Raw genomic sequence first — 19,498 nt, 5'->3', positions numbered from 1 at the left:
GGATTGTTCTAAAGAACAGTGGCACATGTGACTCAAATGAAAGGTGTGCTGTTGAGCTATTCTCTCCTGTAACAACTATAAATTACAAGACATTTTTGGTATAGTCAAGAAAACCTAAATATTGTCGATACACTAGATTGCTGATTTTCTGGGATGAGTTACCACCCTCTCTACTAACAGGAACCACCATGAAACTCCCTTTTCTAGATTCAGAAAAACATACAGGCCTTCAGGCTTATTTTTTACCTTGCTGTGCTGTGTTTTGGAATAATGGTAAAAGTACGTATTGAAGTCTTTAAGTGATTCGTCTTTCAATTCATAGACTCCATGGCCTGACACACCTGGTTTCCTAGAGCACAGAAAACACAGGAATCAACAGCAGGTTTTGATTTTGTTTTGTTTTCACAATATTGAAAACAAAGTAAGAATCTAAAATCTGATCTAAAATTCAAGATTCCTAAAAAATTTATCTCAGAAATGATCAGTTTAGTTGCTATGGTAACACAAAAACTATACACTGAGTGCAAAGTCTTGACAACAGTGACATTGTACTCTCAATAGTTATAAAATTCAAACAAATCTGGGAAAGTTTATTTTCTGCTACCCGAGCCTGACAGTGTGCCCTACTTAGATTTCCATCCTTCTTTTAAAGCCTCTGGGTATAAAGGCGCCTATTAAACTACAGTACACAACATGATTTAGGATCAAGTCTCAAATGGTAGAGAAACAAATCATTAATAGTAAATAGCTTTAACAATAGTGTGCAATCCTCTACTGAGCACAGTAGTAGGAAAAGCACCACGCCTAAAAGAGAACACCATACTTAACATCTTTGAGTTTCTATCCAATTCTTAAGTGAAAAATATTATTAACCACTGCTAGGAGAAAGAAGTAACATGCTATTTTATAAGGTATTTAGAACTAGTAATATCACTCTAAACATAATACCATCACAACTCAAAATATATTATTAGTATAAATTTTCCAAATGTGAAGAATTAATTCAATTAACATTTTTACTTTAGACACAACAAAGTGTGTAAGGATTATAAAGTACAGTTAGCATATACAATAAAAAAATTATAAATAAATGAAGTCATAGCTTCAAATGATTGGGAAAGAGTTATCATATAGTCTTACTAGTTTACTGTCTAAATCATCTACTATCACTAGACAAATTTCCCATTTACCAAACTAAGAACCTTGTTTCATTAATAGACACATTTAATTATTTCATCATTAAACACAATTAGTGCCTGGGGCACCCCTCATTCTTTTTCCTCGACTCCACATTGCATTCTTATTCCTATGAGCTCTACAGAAGAGTTCAAATGTTCTACAAAGTATCAGGTATAAAAATAAAGACCAGTTTATCTCTCAGATATTAAACACTTACTTAAATGTGGCCACTTTGTTTATGACATTCTCTAGGCCAGTTTCGTTATTTTCCTGTTGAAACAACATTTTTGACATTGTTACCTTTAGGTAATGAATTTTTGTTTCTTAGTGGGAACTCAAATACATTTTAAACTTCATCTCTAAAGTACTGAAGTACTGTGAAGTACTCTACACATGATAAATTAAAAGATTAACTGCACTATTTATTAAAACTACATATGGAGCCAATATGTTGTAGGGAATTGATTTATTAAGATATAGAATCTTATGTATAAGTATCACAAGAAGTTAGCTCTCCGAGTTTACCTTCATATGTATATGTGTACATGTACGTACACACACACACACACACACACACACACACACACACACACACACACAATCTTTAGCTCCCATCCTCCTTCCTTTTCTTCTTCATTTTTGTTTTTTTGTTTTGTTTTTGTTTTGTTTTGTTTTTAATTTAACCCAGGGCCTTATGGCAAGCACTCTACCAGTCAGCTGTATAGACAGTGTTTAAAAAGAAGCCCTATGTAGTGATATACTATATGTTCATACACAACATTAGGTGCATGTCCATGCTTTACTAATCCTTGAAAGCAAAGAAAACAAAATAAATAGCCTCCAACCAGAAACACATGGCAAGAGCACTTCCCTGGAACTAAAGTTTATATGACTAAAAACTGAAAAGTAATTGCTTTACAACTCTAAGATAAAAATATGGGTCATTTTGTTTAGCAAATTTTCCTGAAATTTGAAGTCAACTTCCAATTAAAAAAAGAAATAGGGAAGGAAGAAAAAGAAAAACAGAAAACAAACAAACCAATCAAACAACAACAAAAACCCAAACTCTCCCAATCTTGAGGAACTGAACAGTAAACTTAGTTCTTAGAGAGAAGTCTCAGTGTTTAAGAGCAGTGGCTGCCCTTACAGGGGTCCCGGGTTCAGGACCTAGTTCCCATAGGTTGGCTCACAATTGCCTATGGCTACAGTTCCAAGGGATCCAACACCCTCTAAGAATACCAATTTGCATGTGGAACACTTAGAAACATGTAGGCAAAACACCCATACACATATAATTAAAAATTTTAAATAAAAATTTTTTTAAAGGAAAGGAAAGTAGACTTACATTCTCAGGTAGGTTTCTGGCAATGGCACTGTGTGGCATAGGCTCAATGCAGAGCAAGTGAGTGATCTCTCTCATTATGACTTCCTCCTTGGTAACATTTCCCACTCCGGGTACATAACGCTCCCCTAATACCATGAAAAACAAAACCAGAAAGTTTCATTGGTTTCTATTTAAGTTTCGTTCTAACAAATGCACTTATACTGAGAACACTGCATTAGATTAGGTCTATAACAGACAAATCAAAATTATTTCAATATTTCCCCAAAATCAGACAAAGAACTATCTATTGAAAGAGACCGCATTGAGAATCCAGCCCTGATTTTAACTGTAGTACCAGCCCTGGGAAGCTGAGACAGGAGGATCACCAACTGAAAGGCTATCTTGGGTCACAGAATAAGACCAGATTTCAAAAATCAAATCAATAAGTTGGAAAGGTGGTTGAATAGGTTCAAGCGTGTATTTCTCTTGCAGAGGAGCAAAGCTCTATTCCTAGAAGCTGTATCAGAACACTCAAACTACCTGCTAATCCAGCTCCATGGGATCCAATACTGCTGGACTCAAGGGCACCTATACTCACACACATACCACACCTACACTAAAAATAATAAATAATAAATAATAATAAATCATTAAGGTCAGGAATGTCAAGACACACCTTTAACACTGCAAGCATGAGGCAGAGGCAGGCAAATCTCTGTGAGCTGGAGGTAAGCCTGGTCTACATAATGAGTTCCAGGTCAGTCAGAGTTGCATAGTGAGACCCTGTCTCAAAAAGAAAAAAGAGGAAAAAAATAAAGTAAAAACAAACTTGGGAAAAAAACAAAACAAACCAAAAAACAGGGGCAGAAAAACTGGCCCAGAGGTTAAGAGCTTTTCTTGTACAATAACAGAGAGTTTGGGTCCCACTATCTGTGTAACAAGGGAGGTGGCTCAAAAGCACCAACTCTGGGGAACTGATGTGATGCCTCTTCTGTCTTCCACATATATGCATAAGTACACACACACAGACACACAGAGACACACACACACACACACACGTGCCCATACACTCACTCAGACATACAGACAAGCAGCATTCTCTCTCTCTCTCTCTCTCTCTCTCTCTCTCTCTCTCTCTCTCTCTCTCACACACACACACACACACACACAGGCAGAGAAAGAAAGACACAGACAGAAAAATAAATAAATACATAAAAAACAAAATGAAAACTGAAAAATAAAATTAATGGCTTACATGATAAAAATTGTATTTATTTTATCAAGTCCAGTACTTACACATGCTAGACACATACTCTACCACTGAGCTACATTCCCAGGTCCAGGTTACAAATACTTAAACAAAACACCCTATCAATTAGAGATTAGAAACTGCTCTATTAACTATAGAAATGTCGCTGGTGTCAATAATATCTAATGCCCACTGCTTTTTAAGACTTAAAACATTTGAACATATGACATATGTTTTCTCTTACTATATTTTAATGTATTTTTGTATAAAAAATTACATATATACATATATATATATTTAGGTATGTGAATGTGGGGGGCAGAAATCAATATCGGGGTCTTCATTGGGGGCCTTGCTCTTTGCTTATTTCTAAGATAGGGTGGCTCACTGCATCTGGAGCTCATTGTTACAGTCCAACCTGCTGGCAAACCTGCTCTTTAGGGATCCTCCTATCCTAATCTCCTCGGTTCTGGGATTACAGGTGTGTGCTGCCTCCCTCTCTAGCTTTTATAGGCATACTGGGAAGTGAATTCAGGTCCTTGTGCCTGTGCAGTAGACACTTTACCAATCTGAACCACTTCTCTGGTCCTACTGAAACTTTCATTGACATACGTTCATTAGACACAGCAATGGGTTTCGTAAGGACAGTTTCTCTCAGCTGTATCAGGGACTTTGACTGTATCCATCTCCCACACTATCCCATTTCCCTTCCACCAGTCTCCCTTTTTCATCCTCCTCCACTCTGCCTTCATGACCCGCTTTCACCACTAGTTCTCAACACTGTAACATCTATACAAAGATTATGATATCCATAAGAGATCCTGTTAGATATTCTTTAAATCATATTTCATAAAGAATTGGTAAATGATTTGTTTATAATAACTCATTTTCACATTTGTAAATTTTATAATTTTCAAATACATATATATATTTACCAAAGGGGTCTCCCCCAGGATCACAGTCTCAGAAGCAACCTTAGAGTAGGTTCCTTTCACACTGTATGGATTAGGAATCTGAAACTCAAAGATTATATAGCAAGTTCTTAATAACTGAAAGCAAGGCCAAGACTTCATTATCTAACTCCTAGCCCAAATATTTCTACTTATTTATATAATCCCATTATAAGCCAGAAATGGAGCTCGAAAGGTGGTTCATTAGCTAAGAGCACTGGCTGCTCTTGCAGAGGAGCCAAGTGTTGTTCCCAGCACTCACACGGGAAGCTCACACCATCCTTCTCACTCTACTATTTACACAAAGTAACTTGCAAGGATGGCATGATTAAAACATTTAACTTGGACCCAGGATATATTTAAATTTCATGTACATATGTAAATATTAGCACTAAATTAGCAGATTAATAACCCAGGCCCATAGGGGCTCACAGAAAATGAAGCAACAACCAGGGAGCCTGCATGGGACTGACCTAAGCCGTCTGCACATATGCTACGGTTGTATAGCTTGTCATCTGTGTGACTCTAGCAATGGGAGCATTGTCTCTGACTCTTTTCTGGCTTTGGGAACCTATTCCTCATATTGGGTTGCCTTGCCCAGCCTTAATACAAGAGGAGGTACTTAGTCTTACTGCAGCTTAATATGCTATATTTTATTGATAACCATGCGAGGCCTGCCCTTTTCTGAATAGAAAAGAAGAAGGAGAGGATGGGGAGGCAGGGTGACTTGGAGAAGACGAGGGAAGGAAAACTGCAGAAAGAATGTAAAGTAAGTAAATTAAAAAAAAAAATCTACATTTCTAGTCAGGATACTTGTACCTAGACCTTCAAAGCCCAACAATAAAAGTCAAGTATAAAAATTAAGAGGTTACTGGGGATGTAGTTTAGTTTAGTGGTAGAGCACTTGCCTAACATGTGGAAGGCCCTGGGTTTGATCTCCAATACTGAGAAAAAACATGCAAGGTTCATGTTTTAGAGAACTTTCTAAATCTATCCATCACACTGGTCACATTAATCTCTGATATTTTATGTAGCATGTGCAACAAAAGACAACTGCCCATTATATTTTATTTAACATTCTCTAAAAGGTAAATCATGTTCCATTTCAAAACATTTTAATCTTACCCACAATATAGATGAGGACCTGAAGCATTTCTTCTATTAATGTATTATACTGTTTAGTCAAATCCTATAGAATTAAAAAAATAGTTACATAAGAACCACAAAACTTCAAGTCTGCATTTCTTAATTTGACTCACGGCCCATCTAGACTAGAGCTTTCTTCAGAGCACAGCAATAAGTAGGTGTCAAAGCTTCCATCTGACACATAAAGTATTCAATAACAGCTCTTAAACTGTAACTTTCTTCATTACCTCCATATTGTTATTTGTCCTAAATCAAACAAATTCTAATCTTTTCCTTTCCCTACTATTAGTTTCTGTCTTACCGGGAGAGTGAGAAAGTGGCTTAAAGTAGATGTCCTAGGTGATAAGATTACCCATCCCTAAAACATGAACGAGTTCTACTGATAAAATCAGTTAATTGTCATGAAGTATAAAGTGACTAAAAATTAATTTCCTTTCTTTAGTTTATTCTTTGGGCCTTTGTAAGTGACTTCTAAGTTAGAAGAATAAAGCAATGGAATTTAATAAATTTAAGACCCTCAGTTTTGCTAGGTGGTGGTGCATACTTTAATCCCAGCCACTCCTGAAGCTCAGGCAAGTGGATTTCTGAGTTCAAGGCCAGCCTAGTCTACAGGGTGAGTTCCAGGACAGTCAGGGACACAGAAAAACCCTGTCTTAAAAAGCAAACAAACAAAAAGGCAGGGTTACTTTATAAGCTAGTACTTCAACTATGAAAACAATGCAGAGGTGACAATGAAACCCTCATGCTGTCAGAAGTGTGCAGGCACCAATCTGTCAATACTTACTAAAAACCTAAAGAAAAATCAAGCAGTTTTATTCATCAAATTTACATACAAAACTCATCTTAAAATAATTAGACATGTGTATTTAATACTTCTGTTACAGATGTTTGCAATATCAAAATTAGGAAAACTTTAGTAATAAGACGAAAGTATAATGCTTGGGATGGACAGTGGTAGTATAAGATTTAATCTCACAGTCAGGAGGCAGAGGCAAGTGCATTTCTGTGAGTCAGCCTGATCTACAGAGTGAGTTTCAGGACAGGCTCCAAAGCTACAGAGAGAAACTCAGTCTCGAAAAACAAAACAAAGCAAAAAGCATAATGCTTTCTGCATGCAATGGAAGTGTTATACAGTCATTAAAAATGATATGTAAAAATGATAAATAGGGCCGGGCGGTGATGGCGCACGCCTTTAATCCCAGCACTTGGGAGGCAGAGGCAGGCGGATCTTTGTGAGTTCGAGGCCAGCCTGGTCTACAAGAGCTAGTTCCAGGACAGGCTCTAAAAAAGCTGCAGAGAAACCCTGTCTCGGAAAAAAAAAAAAAAATGATAAATAGGGTGGTGGTGCATACCATTAATCCCAGCACTTGAGAGGAAGATGCAGGCAGATCTCTGAGTTTGAGCATGGACTTTATTCAGTTTGAAGAAAAACAATCCTACCATAATATTTTGTTAAGCACAGGCTACAATTATAAAATGGTACACACAGAATAAAGCTTTTGCTTTAAAAACAAACAAATTACTGGCACTTTATTTTCTGAAGAAAATATGTTAAACAACATTTCTTTTCTTTGTTGATCTATACAGAGCCTAGGTTTTCTAGAGTAAAAAGGAGTACATATGTTTGTGTATTTGTGAATTCTATGTGCACATATGTTTGTTTGGAGGTATAGCTGTTCCAGAGTATGAGATACACCATGGCTCCTAGACATCTAGGACATTCCAACCAAGACACCAAAATCCAAGGATGCTCAAGTCCATTGTAAAACGATGTAGTAGTATCCATGTATGACCTACACACTTATAATACCTAATACAAATGTAAATGTCATCTAAATAGTGGTTGTATAGCACTGTTTGAGGAAAAAAGCTTATATATTAGTATAGATACAATTTAAAAAATATCTGATCCCTAGTATGATGTATCTGTAGATGCAGAATCCAGATATGGAAGGCTAACTGAATATGCAAAAAAAAAGATGCTTTTAAAATATAACTAAATTGTGACAATGATATTTCCTTTGCAGTTAATTCACATACCAATCTCCATTGCTTACCTGGTCTTTCGTGGATACGGTCTTGTTAAAAGCATCGACTAGTTCATACCTCTGAAGTACCAGTAACAAAAACTTGTTGGGATCCATTATAGAAGCTCCAATCTGTGAATGAAATTGAAAGTCACATTTCTATATGTTAAGTGGAGGAACACTTGTCTTTAATAATCCCTTCAGAAAACTACAAAATAGTTTTGAAGATGATAATAGATTGCCCATTCTATTTCTATGCTACCGTGTTCAGTTAAAGGAGAGACAAACTCAACTTACAGTGTTTCCTCTTATTTTAAGAAATATAAGAAATATATGAAAAATAAAAAACATAAAAAGAAAATGAAAATCTAACCTGAAGCATGATGATATCTTTATCATACATTTCTTCCCTGCATTTAACATCCTGGTAATAAAAAACCTGTAAGAGAAATGGCAGACAGACGCTAAAGGGATTTACTTGAAACGAAAATCTTCTTTCGCCATGTATTGCATCTGTTTACATGTAGAAGGATGGGTGTGTGGACCAGATGTTAACATCAGCTGTATTCCTCAGTAGCTGTCACTTTGTACACAGAGTCAGGATCTCTCAGATCAGAACCAGCGCTCCCTGATCTGGCTACTCTAGCTAGCCAGCTTGCTGTGAGGATTCCCTGATTCAGCCTCCTACAGCTAGGATAACAGGGGCTGTGAGTCCACCTGACTTATGTGGATGCTAGACCCCAAGCTCTGGTCCTCCCTCATGCTTGTGCAAAAAGTGATTTACCCACAGACATATCTTTCAGCCCTCGGACAAAATTCTTAACAACAGGGTCTCAGTTGGATGGCTCAACAGGTGAAGATGCTGCCAAGCCTACACCCTGCGTTAAATCCCTAAGACCCAGATGGCGGAAGGAGAAAAGCAATACCTTTAAGCTGCCTTCTGACAAAAGTTTTCTTTTTCCTAGCCCCAAGACAGAGTTTCTCTATGTAGCTCTGGCTGTTGTGGAGCTCACTCTGTAGACCAGGCTGGCCTCAAATTCAAAGATCCACCTTACTCTACCTTCGGAGTGCTGGGATTAAAGGTGTGTGCCACCATACCCAGCAGATGTTTCTAATACATAAATCCCTAGGTGCAGCCAAGTAGTGGAGATGCGTACCTTTAATCCCAGCACTTGGGAGGCAGAGACAGGCGGATCTCTGTGAGTTCGAGGCCAGCCTGTTCTACAGCTTGAGTTCCAGGACAGGCTCCAAAGTTATAGAGAAACCCTGTCTCAGAAAAAAAAAAAAAAGTCTGTAGGTGCAGCAGTTCACATCTGTAATATCAGCACTTAGGAGGCTGAGATAGGATTGTCATATGTTTGAGGTTAGCCTGGACTGCAAACACCCTGTCCCAAAACAACAGTAACAACAATAAAAGAAACAGGAGATGGGTGGTAGGATGTCTACCTACCATGTACAAGGCAGTGAATTTAATCTGTATCGCCGAAAGAGAGAGAGAGAAAGAAGAATATCCTAACACCAGTTTTCTTCTAAGTGATATCTTTAAAAGTCTGTTGCCGGCCATGCAGCTCTGGCAGGCAAGACATTCACAAGGTAGCCCGGTCCACGCTACTGAAGGCATCTATAGCCTTTCTGATGCCATGAGGCTTAGATGAGAGAAAGATACCCACCAGACAGCCTGCGTCCTCAGAGTCAAGGCTGTCTGAAGGGTGGGCAGGTGGGTTCCATGATGATGAACAAATACATGGTGGAGAAATGGGAGAGAGAGAGAGGCGGAACGGTTTGTATGCTGTGGAAAGAGGCAGACTGGAAGAGGCAAGGGCAGTGAGGAATGTGTTCATGCTGACTAGCCTGCTTGCAACCCGGAACCAGGGTGACATCTGGGCCGTGATTCTGCCATAGCCGGAGTCTACGCTGACATCTACAATCCATGTTGAGACCAAGGCTGTAGGGATGTCCAGGGTCTAGGCCAATACATGTGGCCATTTTGGTGTCCAAAGGCTGTGCTGACACCAGGGGACACGATGGAGGGGGGAAAACGACAGGCAACACCCAGGGTCTATGTTGGTGTAAATGGCTTCAGTAACCATTGACAGTGGTGCAGATAACTGGGGTCTGGTCAGACGGATGATGTTGGTATCTGAGGGCCTGGATGACCTGTGCTGCCACTCAGAGCCATGGTAAAGTGCAGTGTGGGGCCATGTCTAGGTCCATGGTCTTACTGCAGCCAGGGTTTGCGTTGATATCTGTGGCTCCCAATACCAGCAAAGGCTGTGAAAATACCTGGGTCAGGTGAGAATCTGAGGGTCATGGTGCAGCTAGGACCATGCTGATCTGAGTGGCCTGTGCTGACACCTGGGGACAGGATGACATTCAAGTCCAGGCTGCTAATGGGGACCGTGTCTAGGTCCATGGTCCTACCACAGTCAGAGTCTGTGTTGATATTTGTGGCTTGTGGTGCCACCAAAGGCCATATGGATGTCCAGAGTCTAGGCCACAATATGTGGCCATGTTGGTGTCTGAGGGTCATGCTGCCACTGGGGACAAAATTATTTGGGTGGCTGCACTGCCACATGGAGCCATGGGATTGTCTGGGTCCAAGATGCTGCCTAGGGCTATGTCTGGGTCCATGGTCCAGCAGCAGCCAGGGTCCGAGTTGATGTACCACTGATAGCTATAAGAATGACCAGGGTCTGGACAGTCACCTGAGATCATGCTGGTGTCAGAGGGCCTTGCTGCTGCAGGAGCCATAGTGATATGGGTGGCCTGGGCTGCTACCGGGGCCATAGTGATGCTCAGGCCATGCCTGGGTCTGTGGTACCGCTGCAGCTGGATTCTGGGATGGTGTCCATGGCCTGTGTTACCACAGGGGTCATAGGAACCAAGCATGTTGAAATTTGAAGGCCATGCTGAGCTTGCTGTGCCTCTCACTGGCCCAGGGATAGCTGGCCCTGCCCGTCACTGGTCACTGCAGCAGTTCCCTCCCTACTTAGGAGAGATAGCCCCGCTCCTCACCATGGGGGTGGGAGAGCTGGCCCCTAGGTACTAGGAGAGCTGGCTCTGTGCCTTGCCCGAGGGAGGCGGTCCCAGTGGTCCAGAAAGACCCACATCATAAGCCTTGGGGTTAGCTCACCCTAACACTATCCCATCTATGACCTACTGGAGGAAGTGAAGGGACTGTCCTGCAGAACTATAGCTACAGGATTCCCATTACTCGGGGCAACAGCAGGGTATTCAAGAGGTGTTTTGGTGAGGATCCAGTGACAGTGATGGTGTGCCAGAGGCCTTGAACCAGCCCAATGACTCACTGCAATGAACATTTTTCAGATAGGGCTGATTGGGCAAGAGTTTACCGCATGACACACCACAGCACCCAATGCCACTAGAATGAATGAAGGGGTGTTGAAAAGATGGAGAAGTGAGGTGATTTTTTGCTTGTTTTGTTTTTAATTGATTTTGGGGAGTCTTTTTTGGGGGGATGATGTAGGGGTGAGGGGAGGACATGGAGGAGATGGGAGTGAGCAAGATTGGGGTACATGATGTGAAAGTCCCAAAGACTCAATAACAAATTATGGGTTTTTTTTTTAAAGTCTGTTTCCTAATCTTTTAGGAAAAGCACTTCTCCCTATTTCCCTAAAATAGAAAGAAATATAATTAAAGTAGCCATTGTTGTAATTTTTAAATGGTGCTGAGGGCTGAATTCAGATCTGCACAAAGAGATTTTAGCACTGAGTTATACTCTTAAGCTATAGGGTACCCTTTGGGCAGATGGTGAGTGCTTACCTCTAATATTCAATAACCACCATAGAAACAAAACAAAAACAACAGCAAAGAAACAAATAGAGAGCTGGAGAGATGGCTCTGGGAGTAAGAGCATTGGCTGCCCTACCAGAGGACCTGGCTTTGACCTCCAACAACCCACATGAAGAGGCTGGCAACCATCTCTAACTCTAGTCCCAGGGGATATGATGCCCTCTTCTGATCTCCAATGGAAACTGCATGACATACATGATGCTCAGAAACACAAGAAGGCAACACATCCGCACACACACACACACACACACACACACACAAATTAAAATGAAAATAGGACAGATGGTGGGAAGACTCAATGTCTCAAATTGAGATAAACCTTAGAAAAGGATAAGTTAATGGAGACTCCTGTGCACTGCTGGCTTTCGCCTATCTACACAAGCACCCTAGCTTCTTATAATTCAGATGAGATAAATAGTAAATAGGAAAAAGGGGGAATACTTATAGGAGCCTCAGAATTTTCATATCTAAGAGATGACACAAGAGAATAAAAGTAAATATTTGGCAAACTCTATGGACAAGTCACTTAAAAAAAAAAAAACCTCATTCACAGATGTGTGTGCCATACCTGACTAATGAGAGAGAGCCCATTTCTCCGCCACATCTCAGCAACAACCTGGGCAACCAGCACCAGACAGCGCAAAGGGTACTCCACTAGGACGTCTATGTGCAAGCCCTCCTGGAACACAGCGAGGTCGAGAGCATTATTTCTCATACTACACATGCCTCGAATTAAGCAAGAAATCTGTAAAATGGAAGACCTTCCCCTCAATGCCTTTCAAGTCTTTTTGTTATTCAGATTTCTACATGATATATTCAGCTGTGAAGTGACTAAATGTGACTATTCAGAGGGGTTAAAAATATGATTTTCTTTCCCACCCACCAATGGAGATGACCAGAAACAGGATATAAACAACTCAATACTTAAGAGTCACTTACAAAAGGCACAAATTCATGCAGTCTTGAAACAGCACCTAGTCTGCTTAAACGTACATGAAGACCTAAATCATGTTTAAAAGAAAACAGGAAAACAATTAAACCCTATTAGTGTATTTTTAGTTAACTCATCAAGATTGGAAAGTTAGATTATTGAAATGTATTTTCACTAGAGATGAGGATTTATCTTAGTCACAGAGCACATGCTTAGTGTGCAGGAAGCCTTAGGTTCAGTCTCCACACTCCAAGCTCCAACACACACACATGCTTACTAAGCTTACAAGTGATACTCCAAAATGGAAACAATTAACTTCTAATTTTGAAATACAGTATTACCAAAAACTTACATTGTATATACGTCATATAAAACTAAAAGTCCGCCTCTCCAAATGTTTATTCTACTCTTAAAGAAATATGGCTCAGTAAGTAAGTAAAGGTGGTTTTTTTTTTTTTTTTTTTTTTTGTCAAGCCCAGTGACCCAAGTTGAATCTCTAGAGCTCACATGGTGGCAGAAGAAAACAAACTCCCATAAGAAGAAAACTTATCTTCTGGTCACCATACATTCACCATTGCACATTGTCCCCATCCATAACAGAAATAAATACTCAAATGTAATGTAAAAGATAAAAAAGAAATACCAAAAGAATTTAAATTTAATCTCAATTTTGGTATAAAGTGATATAAAATCAACATTTATAAATATTTAAAATTTGGGTGGTTGATGGACTACCAAGTTTATACTTAGAAAAGTATTTATACTTAGATAAATGCTGTGGTGACAGCTCTCAAAGGATAGAAATAATGACAGTCTTTAACGCCAGTACCTAATGGGACTATATTGAACAAAGGAAAAAGAAAAGTACTACTACTCAGAGTATCTACAAAATGTATCACAGATACATAAAAGGCAAGAAATACTCACCAGCAAGTGTTCTAGAGAGGGGTAGATGTATGCTTACAAGATCCTCAGACACTTTGTAGGACTTGGTTTCCAAAACATGACCACACAATTGTACTACTGTCTTGGTACTAGACATGAAATTTGTACTGCATCTCATTACAGCTTTGTGACATTCTTTATAAGCCACTAGTAAGAGATCTTCCTAAGGGAAAAGAAAAATACAAATATATTGACAAGTTAGCTACTTTGTCACCCACTATCTCAATAAATATTTATTAAATATAAGTACAAAACTGTTTTATGTAGTCCCAGGGCTACCTCCATAGGACGTAAAACCAGAGGAAATATAAAATATAAATATTTATAATCAGAGTAAAAATTGTAGGCACCACTTAAATGATATAAATTAATTATGTTAAAAAGAAAAAGTGTAAATTGGGAAGACATACTTTTGAAAGCAGCTTTTCAGTGGGTTCTAAAAAACCCCGCAGTATTTGTCTAGGGATGCAGCTCTGACGTACTATGTGTGAGTCCTTAGCAATGCTGAAGGGAGAGAAAATACACATACACACATGCATGTGCAAGCACATGGGGGTGGAGTGGTGTTTTCTAAGGGAATTGAAAAGTAACTGGCAGAACACACGTTTCTTTCTTCCTTTCTTTTCTTTTTCTGCTTTTCAAGATAGGATTTCTCTGTGTAACAGTCCTGGCTATCCTGGAACTCACCCTTTAGACCAAACTGGCCTTGAACTCAAAGAGATTCACCTTTCTCTGCCTCCCAAGTGCTGGGATTAAAGGCATGTGCCAACACATCCAGATGTTTCTAATACAAAAATCCCTAGGTTTGAATCCTCATACCACACATACATACATACAAAAAGAATTTAAGCAAGAGGAAAAATGAGGAGGCATTCTAATATCTTTTAAAAAGGAAAAGAAAAATAAGGGAATCAAAGGTTTTATGTATGGAGTTAATGAATGTTACACTGGAAATACTGCAATATGTAAATATATTGACAATGTGTGAAGAGTAATGGAACCGGTTTATTTTTCAAGAATTAATGTGGGTCATCAAAGGTGAAGAAAGAAAAGGATAAAGTGAGGAGCCACAACCACTACCAGGAAGATGATATACATTTGGGATGCAGAAGAATTAAATCTAAGTAAGTCTGGTGGAAAAGAGAAGCACAGTCATTCAGGTTACTTAATACAGTGCTTCCCACACTAGTTTTATCTTGAAGAAAAAAAAACTCCATTGTCAAATACATTTTGGGAACACTCTTCTTAGGTATCAGTATATTGATTAACAAACACACAGAATATGTAGGCTCTGAAATTTCTTGTATGGAAAAACAACAATAGAACAAGGGGAGTCAGGATAAGCAAATATAACTTCGAAACTGAAGGAAGTGATAAATCAATTTAAGATATTCTGAGTTTGAAATATAAAAATATATTAATTTAAGTACAACCATTTGGCACACAAAGGGTAACTTATCCCTTTAATTAATTAATTTAATTAAGTAGAAGACACGAAAGACCTTTATAAAGGGAATATTTGGGAAACTCTTTTGGCAAGTAGTAAGAATTGGAAGAAAGGTGACCACTACTTGGAGCTGATAACTGACAAACTATTAGGATTGTGTAGGCCTGTGAAAACCAGAGGGGGGGATCAAGATGATCTAAGAATTTAACTCAAGTCAACACTACAGAAAAAAAAAAACCCTAAGGAATGTGAAGACCAAGAATAGACTTATAAATATGCTTATTAAATGAGTTACTTATTTTTTTCTAAAAATATTTCTAATCCATTGATAGGAAGAGAATCAAATTCTAAAGAAATATTGAGACCTAATGTGTAAAGATAGTATTTTATATGATTTATATACATACACACATATTATATTTATTATAGATATAAAGATGATAGATAGATAGATAGATAGATAGATAGATAGATAGATAGATAGACAGACAGATGATAGGTAGGTAGGTAGGTAGGTAGACAGATAGATAGTAGGTAGACAGACAGATAGATAGTAGGTAGGTAGGTAGGTAGGTAGACAGACAGATAGATAGTAGGTAGGTAGGTAGGTAGGTAGGTAGACAGACAGATAGATAGTAGGTAGGTAGGTAGGTAGACAGACAGATAGATAGTAGGTAGGTAGTTAGATAGACAGATAATAGGTAGGTAGGTAGGTAGGTAGGTAGACAGACAGATAATAGGTAGGTAGGTAGGTAGGTAGACAGACAGATAATAGGTAGGTAGGTAGGTAGGTAGATAATAGGTAGGTAGGTAGGTAGGTAGACAGACAGATAGATAGTAGGTAGGTAGGTAGGTAGGTAGACAGATAGATAGTAGGTAGGTAGGTAGGTAGACAGACAGATAGTAGGTAGGTAGGTAGGTAGGTAGGTAGGCAGGCAGACAGGTAAGTAGACAGACAGACAGACAGACAGACAGACAGACAATAGGTAGATAGACAGACAGACAGACAGATGACGTCAGAAGATGGAGGTGATGTGATGGTGACCCACACCCCTGGACAGAATCTCCTACCTGCATGCTGTTTCCTGAGGATGAGGAGCCAAAGGATATGTTCTGTTAGTTGCTGGCCAAGACTCCTGTCCTGTTTTATAAAGCTACCACACTAAATTAAGTCTATTGTATCTGAAGAGACTGTCACATTGAACCTGTGACTTCTGCTAGTCACAGAAGGAAAAGGAAAAATGAAGAAGAATGCAGTGTAAGGAGGCGACAAAAGCAAGGAAGGGTCCTTTGTGCCACAGGCACCAGAGGGAGTGGGGGAGAAAACAAGGAATGGAGACAGCCAAGGAGACAAATTCCGGGAAAAGCACCATAACTGGAAGCAGGAGCCTTGAGAAAGGCATTGATTTTAGGTAAGAAGGAAAAGGTGGAGACAGAGTGGTGACAGAGCCCTCGTCAGATCATGAGGACTGTACAGAAAACTGGAGGAAATGGTGGAACGGATTCAGAAAATGTCAAATTTCTCAGTAAAAATAAAAGAGTATTTGCTACAAAGATGGCTTGCTGTGTGAAGAACCCAAGTTTGGATCTCAAGTACCAAAATAAAAGCTGGGTGGTGGTGGCATATGCCTTTAATCCCAGCACCCTGGATCTCTGTGAGTTTGAGACTATCCTGATCTACAGGACAGTCAGAGCTGTTACACAGAGAAACACTGTCTCAAAAAACCAAAAAGAAAGAAAAAAAAAAAAACTGAATCTGGTGGCTACCTATAACCACAGTGCTGGGGAGCAGAGACAAGAGATCCCAGAGGGTTTGCTGGCCAACCAGTCTAGCTGAAATGGTAAGGCCCGGATTCAGTGAAAGACACTGCCTCAATAAGACAGACACCCAATGTCAACATCTAGTCTCTACACATGTACAAATGGGCACACACAAATGAATGAATGAATGAATGAATGAAGTCATATTCTCTTGCAGGGGGGATCTTTGGGGTTATTTGTGTGTGTATGCGCGCGCGTGTGTGTGAGTAATGTGTCCATGCATGTGCCTATGGATACAAAGGTAACCTTGGTTGTTATCCCTCAGGAACCTCAGGAACCCTGTTTTCTGAGATAGCGTTTTTCACTAGATCCCAGACTTATCGACTTATCTAATAGTATGGTTGGCCAGAGAGCCCCAGGGAAGCTCATGTCTCTACCCCATCTCCCTCTGCTAGAATTACAAGCACACAACACTTTGGCTGTCTTTTTATGTGGATGCTGGAGCTCAATAGAACTCAGGTCCTTATGCTTTCATGGCAAGCATTTTACTGACTAAGCTATCTCCCTATACTAGGATTGGATCTCTATAGACAAAGGGTTATGGTCTAAAATTGTTGGTTAAGAAATACATTTATTTCATAAATTAAAGTCATTTTAAGTGGATTAAGATAATATGTAAGAAACTTTGTGATTAAATAAATATTAATTCCTCTCTATTCTCAAAATATTTTAAAATCTTCATGGTGCAATTTATCATACTATTAATCATTTTTAAATAAATTCATAAATATATATGAGAAAATTTGGGATGGATAAGTTTCAAAGGGGTCTTGATATATAGTTCTGGCTGGTCTTGAAGTTCGGAGCAATCCTCTTGCCTTAGCCTCCCAAGTGCTAGGATTATATGTATATACCACCACACCTAAGACATACATTTTTTTAAAAAGATTTATTTTTACTTTAAATATGTATGTGTGTGTGTGTGTGTGTAGTATGTACACATATGTACAGTTGCCCAAGAAGGCCAGAGGTGCGAGAGTCCCCTGAAAATGTAGCTGTAGGTGGCTGTAAGGTGCACGGTGTGTGCTGGGGAACAAATGTGGGTCCTGTGCACCATGCACTCCTACACTGAAACATCTTTCCAGCGGTCCCAACACACATCTAAAAAACTACTTTATTATTTGTATGCGTATGGCTGTTTCATCATTCATCTGTGTATCATGTATGTACACTACCTGTGGAGGCCAGAAGAGGGTGTCAGATCCCATGGATGGAATTACAGATGGTTATAAGCCACCATATGAATGTTGGGAATTGAAGCCAGGTCCTCTGGAAAGTCATTAAGGACTCTGAACAGATGAACCATTTCTCTAGCCCTAAGGCAGATACTTTTAAACTTTGTAATTCTCCTAAATAAGTGAACTACCATGGGATACATTTTCTAAACAAATACAGAAGAATGAATTTTCTTTCCATACTTAATAATATAATTTTAAGTATCTAAGGCTGTCACATTATAAACTTTTACATCAATGAAGCTATAGCACAAAACTATGCTACTAATAACTATTAGAGCACTTACAAAGGTACTAATCCTACTACCAAATCTTTGACTTACATCACAAGCACACCACTCTTGGAACATGAGCAAAATATTCTTAAGCTGCATTTGTATAGCAATGGCAGCCTCCCAGTCAGGGTCTACTTCAATGTGCTGCCCAACTTGTCTCCTGATTTCTTCCATTCCCTGGAAGGAAAGAGCAGTCAGTCCATGGCCCTTTTTTGTCGCTGTTCCCTTATGGGAAAATATAAATATACAAGGATTTATATTCATAAACGCACAGTAACTTAACATGGCTGGTAAACTACAGAATATATGAGATAGAACACAAGGTTTCAGGAGTACACAGTTCATGGGTATCTGACCACAAATACCAGCAGTGAGAAGTTCCCATTACCTCATGTGTAAAACAAGAATCATAATAGCAAAATAAAACTATAAGCTGAAGATAATATGTAGTCTTACCATATATGTATCATGTGGTAAGCATTCAATGAGCATTAATAGTAGCAGCAGTAACTAATTACACACATGAGTATCTATGAAAGCAAGGGCAAGTTAGTGCTTATATCTTATGTCTACTACATTAGAGAAATTTTCTATGAAAACCACTATTAACTTCTTTTGAAAAATGAGAAAATGGGGCTGGAGAGATGGCTCAGAGGTTAAGAGCACTGGCTACTCTTTCAGAGGACCTGAGTTCATTTCCCAGCACCCACATGGCGGCTCACAACCATTTGTAATGAGATCTGGTGCCATCTTCTGGTGTGCAGGCAGAACACTGTATACAAAAAAGAAAGAAAAAAAAAGAAAAGAAAGAAGGAAGAAAGAAAAAGAAAGAAAGAAAGAAAGAAAGAAAAAAAAAAAGAGAGAGGGAGGGAAGGAAGGAGAGAGGAAGGGAGGGAGGGAGGGAGGGAGGGAGGGAGGGAGGGAGGGAGGGAGGGAGGGAGGGAATGAGATAAGGAAAGACGCTAGAGAGATAAGTCAGTGGTTTAAGAGAACAGACTGCTCTTCTAGAGGACTCAGGTTTGATTCCCAGCACCCTCATGCTGGTTCACAACAATCTGAAATTCCAGTGACTTCCAGAGAATTCAGCACTCTCTTATGGCACACAGACATCAGGCATGCACAGAGTACACAAATACATATTCATTCAAGATACCCA

The 19,498-nt window shown here is 39.2% G+C and overlaps 1 protein-coding gene across 2 annotated transcripts in view; it reads right to left on the bottom strand.

Annotated features, from left to right (window-relative positions):
- Positions 1–19,498, bottom strand: part of Ubr1 (ubiquitin protein ligase E3 component n-recognin 1) — a 129,113-nt gene that overhangs the window by 56,338 nt on the left and 53,277 nt on the right. For both annotated transcript variants that reach the window (XM_038329994.1, XM_038329995.1), the window contains exons 14-23: positions 18,391–18,519; positions 13,547–13,727; positions 12,628–12,689; positions 12,257–12,367; positions 8,249–8,314; positions 7,906–8,007; positions 5,828–5,891; positions 2,525–2,649; positions 1,397–1,449; positions 247–349 (exon numbers count right to left, since the gene is read on the bottom strand). In XM_038329994.1, the coding sequence (XP_038185922.1) occupies positions 247–349; positions 1,397–1,449; positions 2,525–2,649; positions 5,828–5,891; positions 7,906–8,007; positions 8,249–8,314; positions 12,257–12,367; positions 12,628–12,689; positions 13,547–13,727; positions 18,391–18,519 (996 nt within the window). The remainder of the gene's footprint in view (positions 1–246; positions 350–1,396; positions 1,450–2,524; positions 2,650–5,827; positions 5,892–7,905; positions 8,008–8,248; positions 8,315–12,256; positions 12,368–12,627; positions 12,690–13,546; positions 13,728–18,390; positions 18,520–19,498) is intronic.

The sequence above is a fragment of the Arvicola amphibius genome, chromosome 5 (assembly GCF_903992535.2).
Source record: "Arvicola amphibius chromosome 5, mArvAmp1.2, whole genome shotgun sequence".
NCBI classification, from domain to species: domain Eukaryota; kingdom Metazoa; phylum Chordata; class Mammalia; order Rodentia; family Cricetidae; genus Arvicola; species Arvicola amphibius.
The sequence above is the reverse complement of the archived record's forward strand: the minus strand, read 5'-3'. Positions and strand labels throughout refer to the sequence as shown.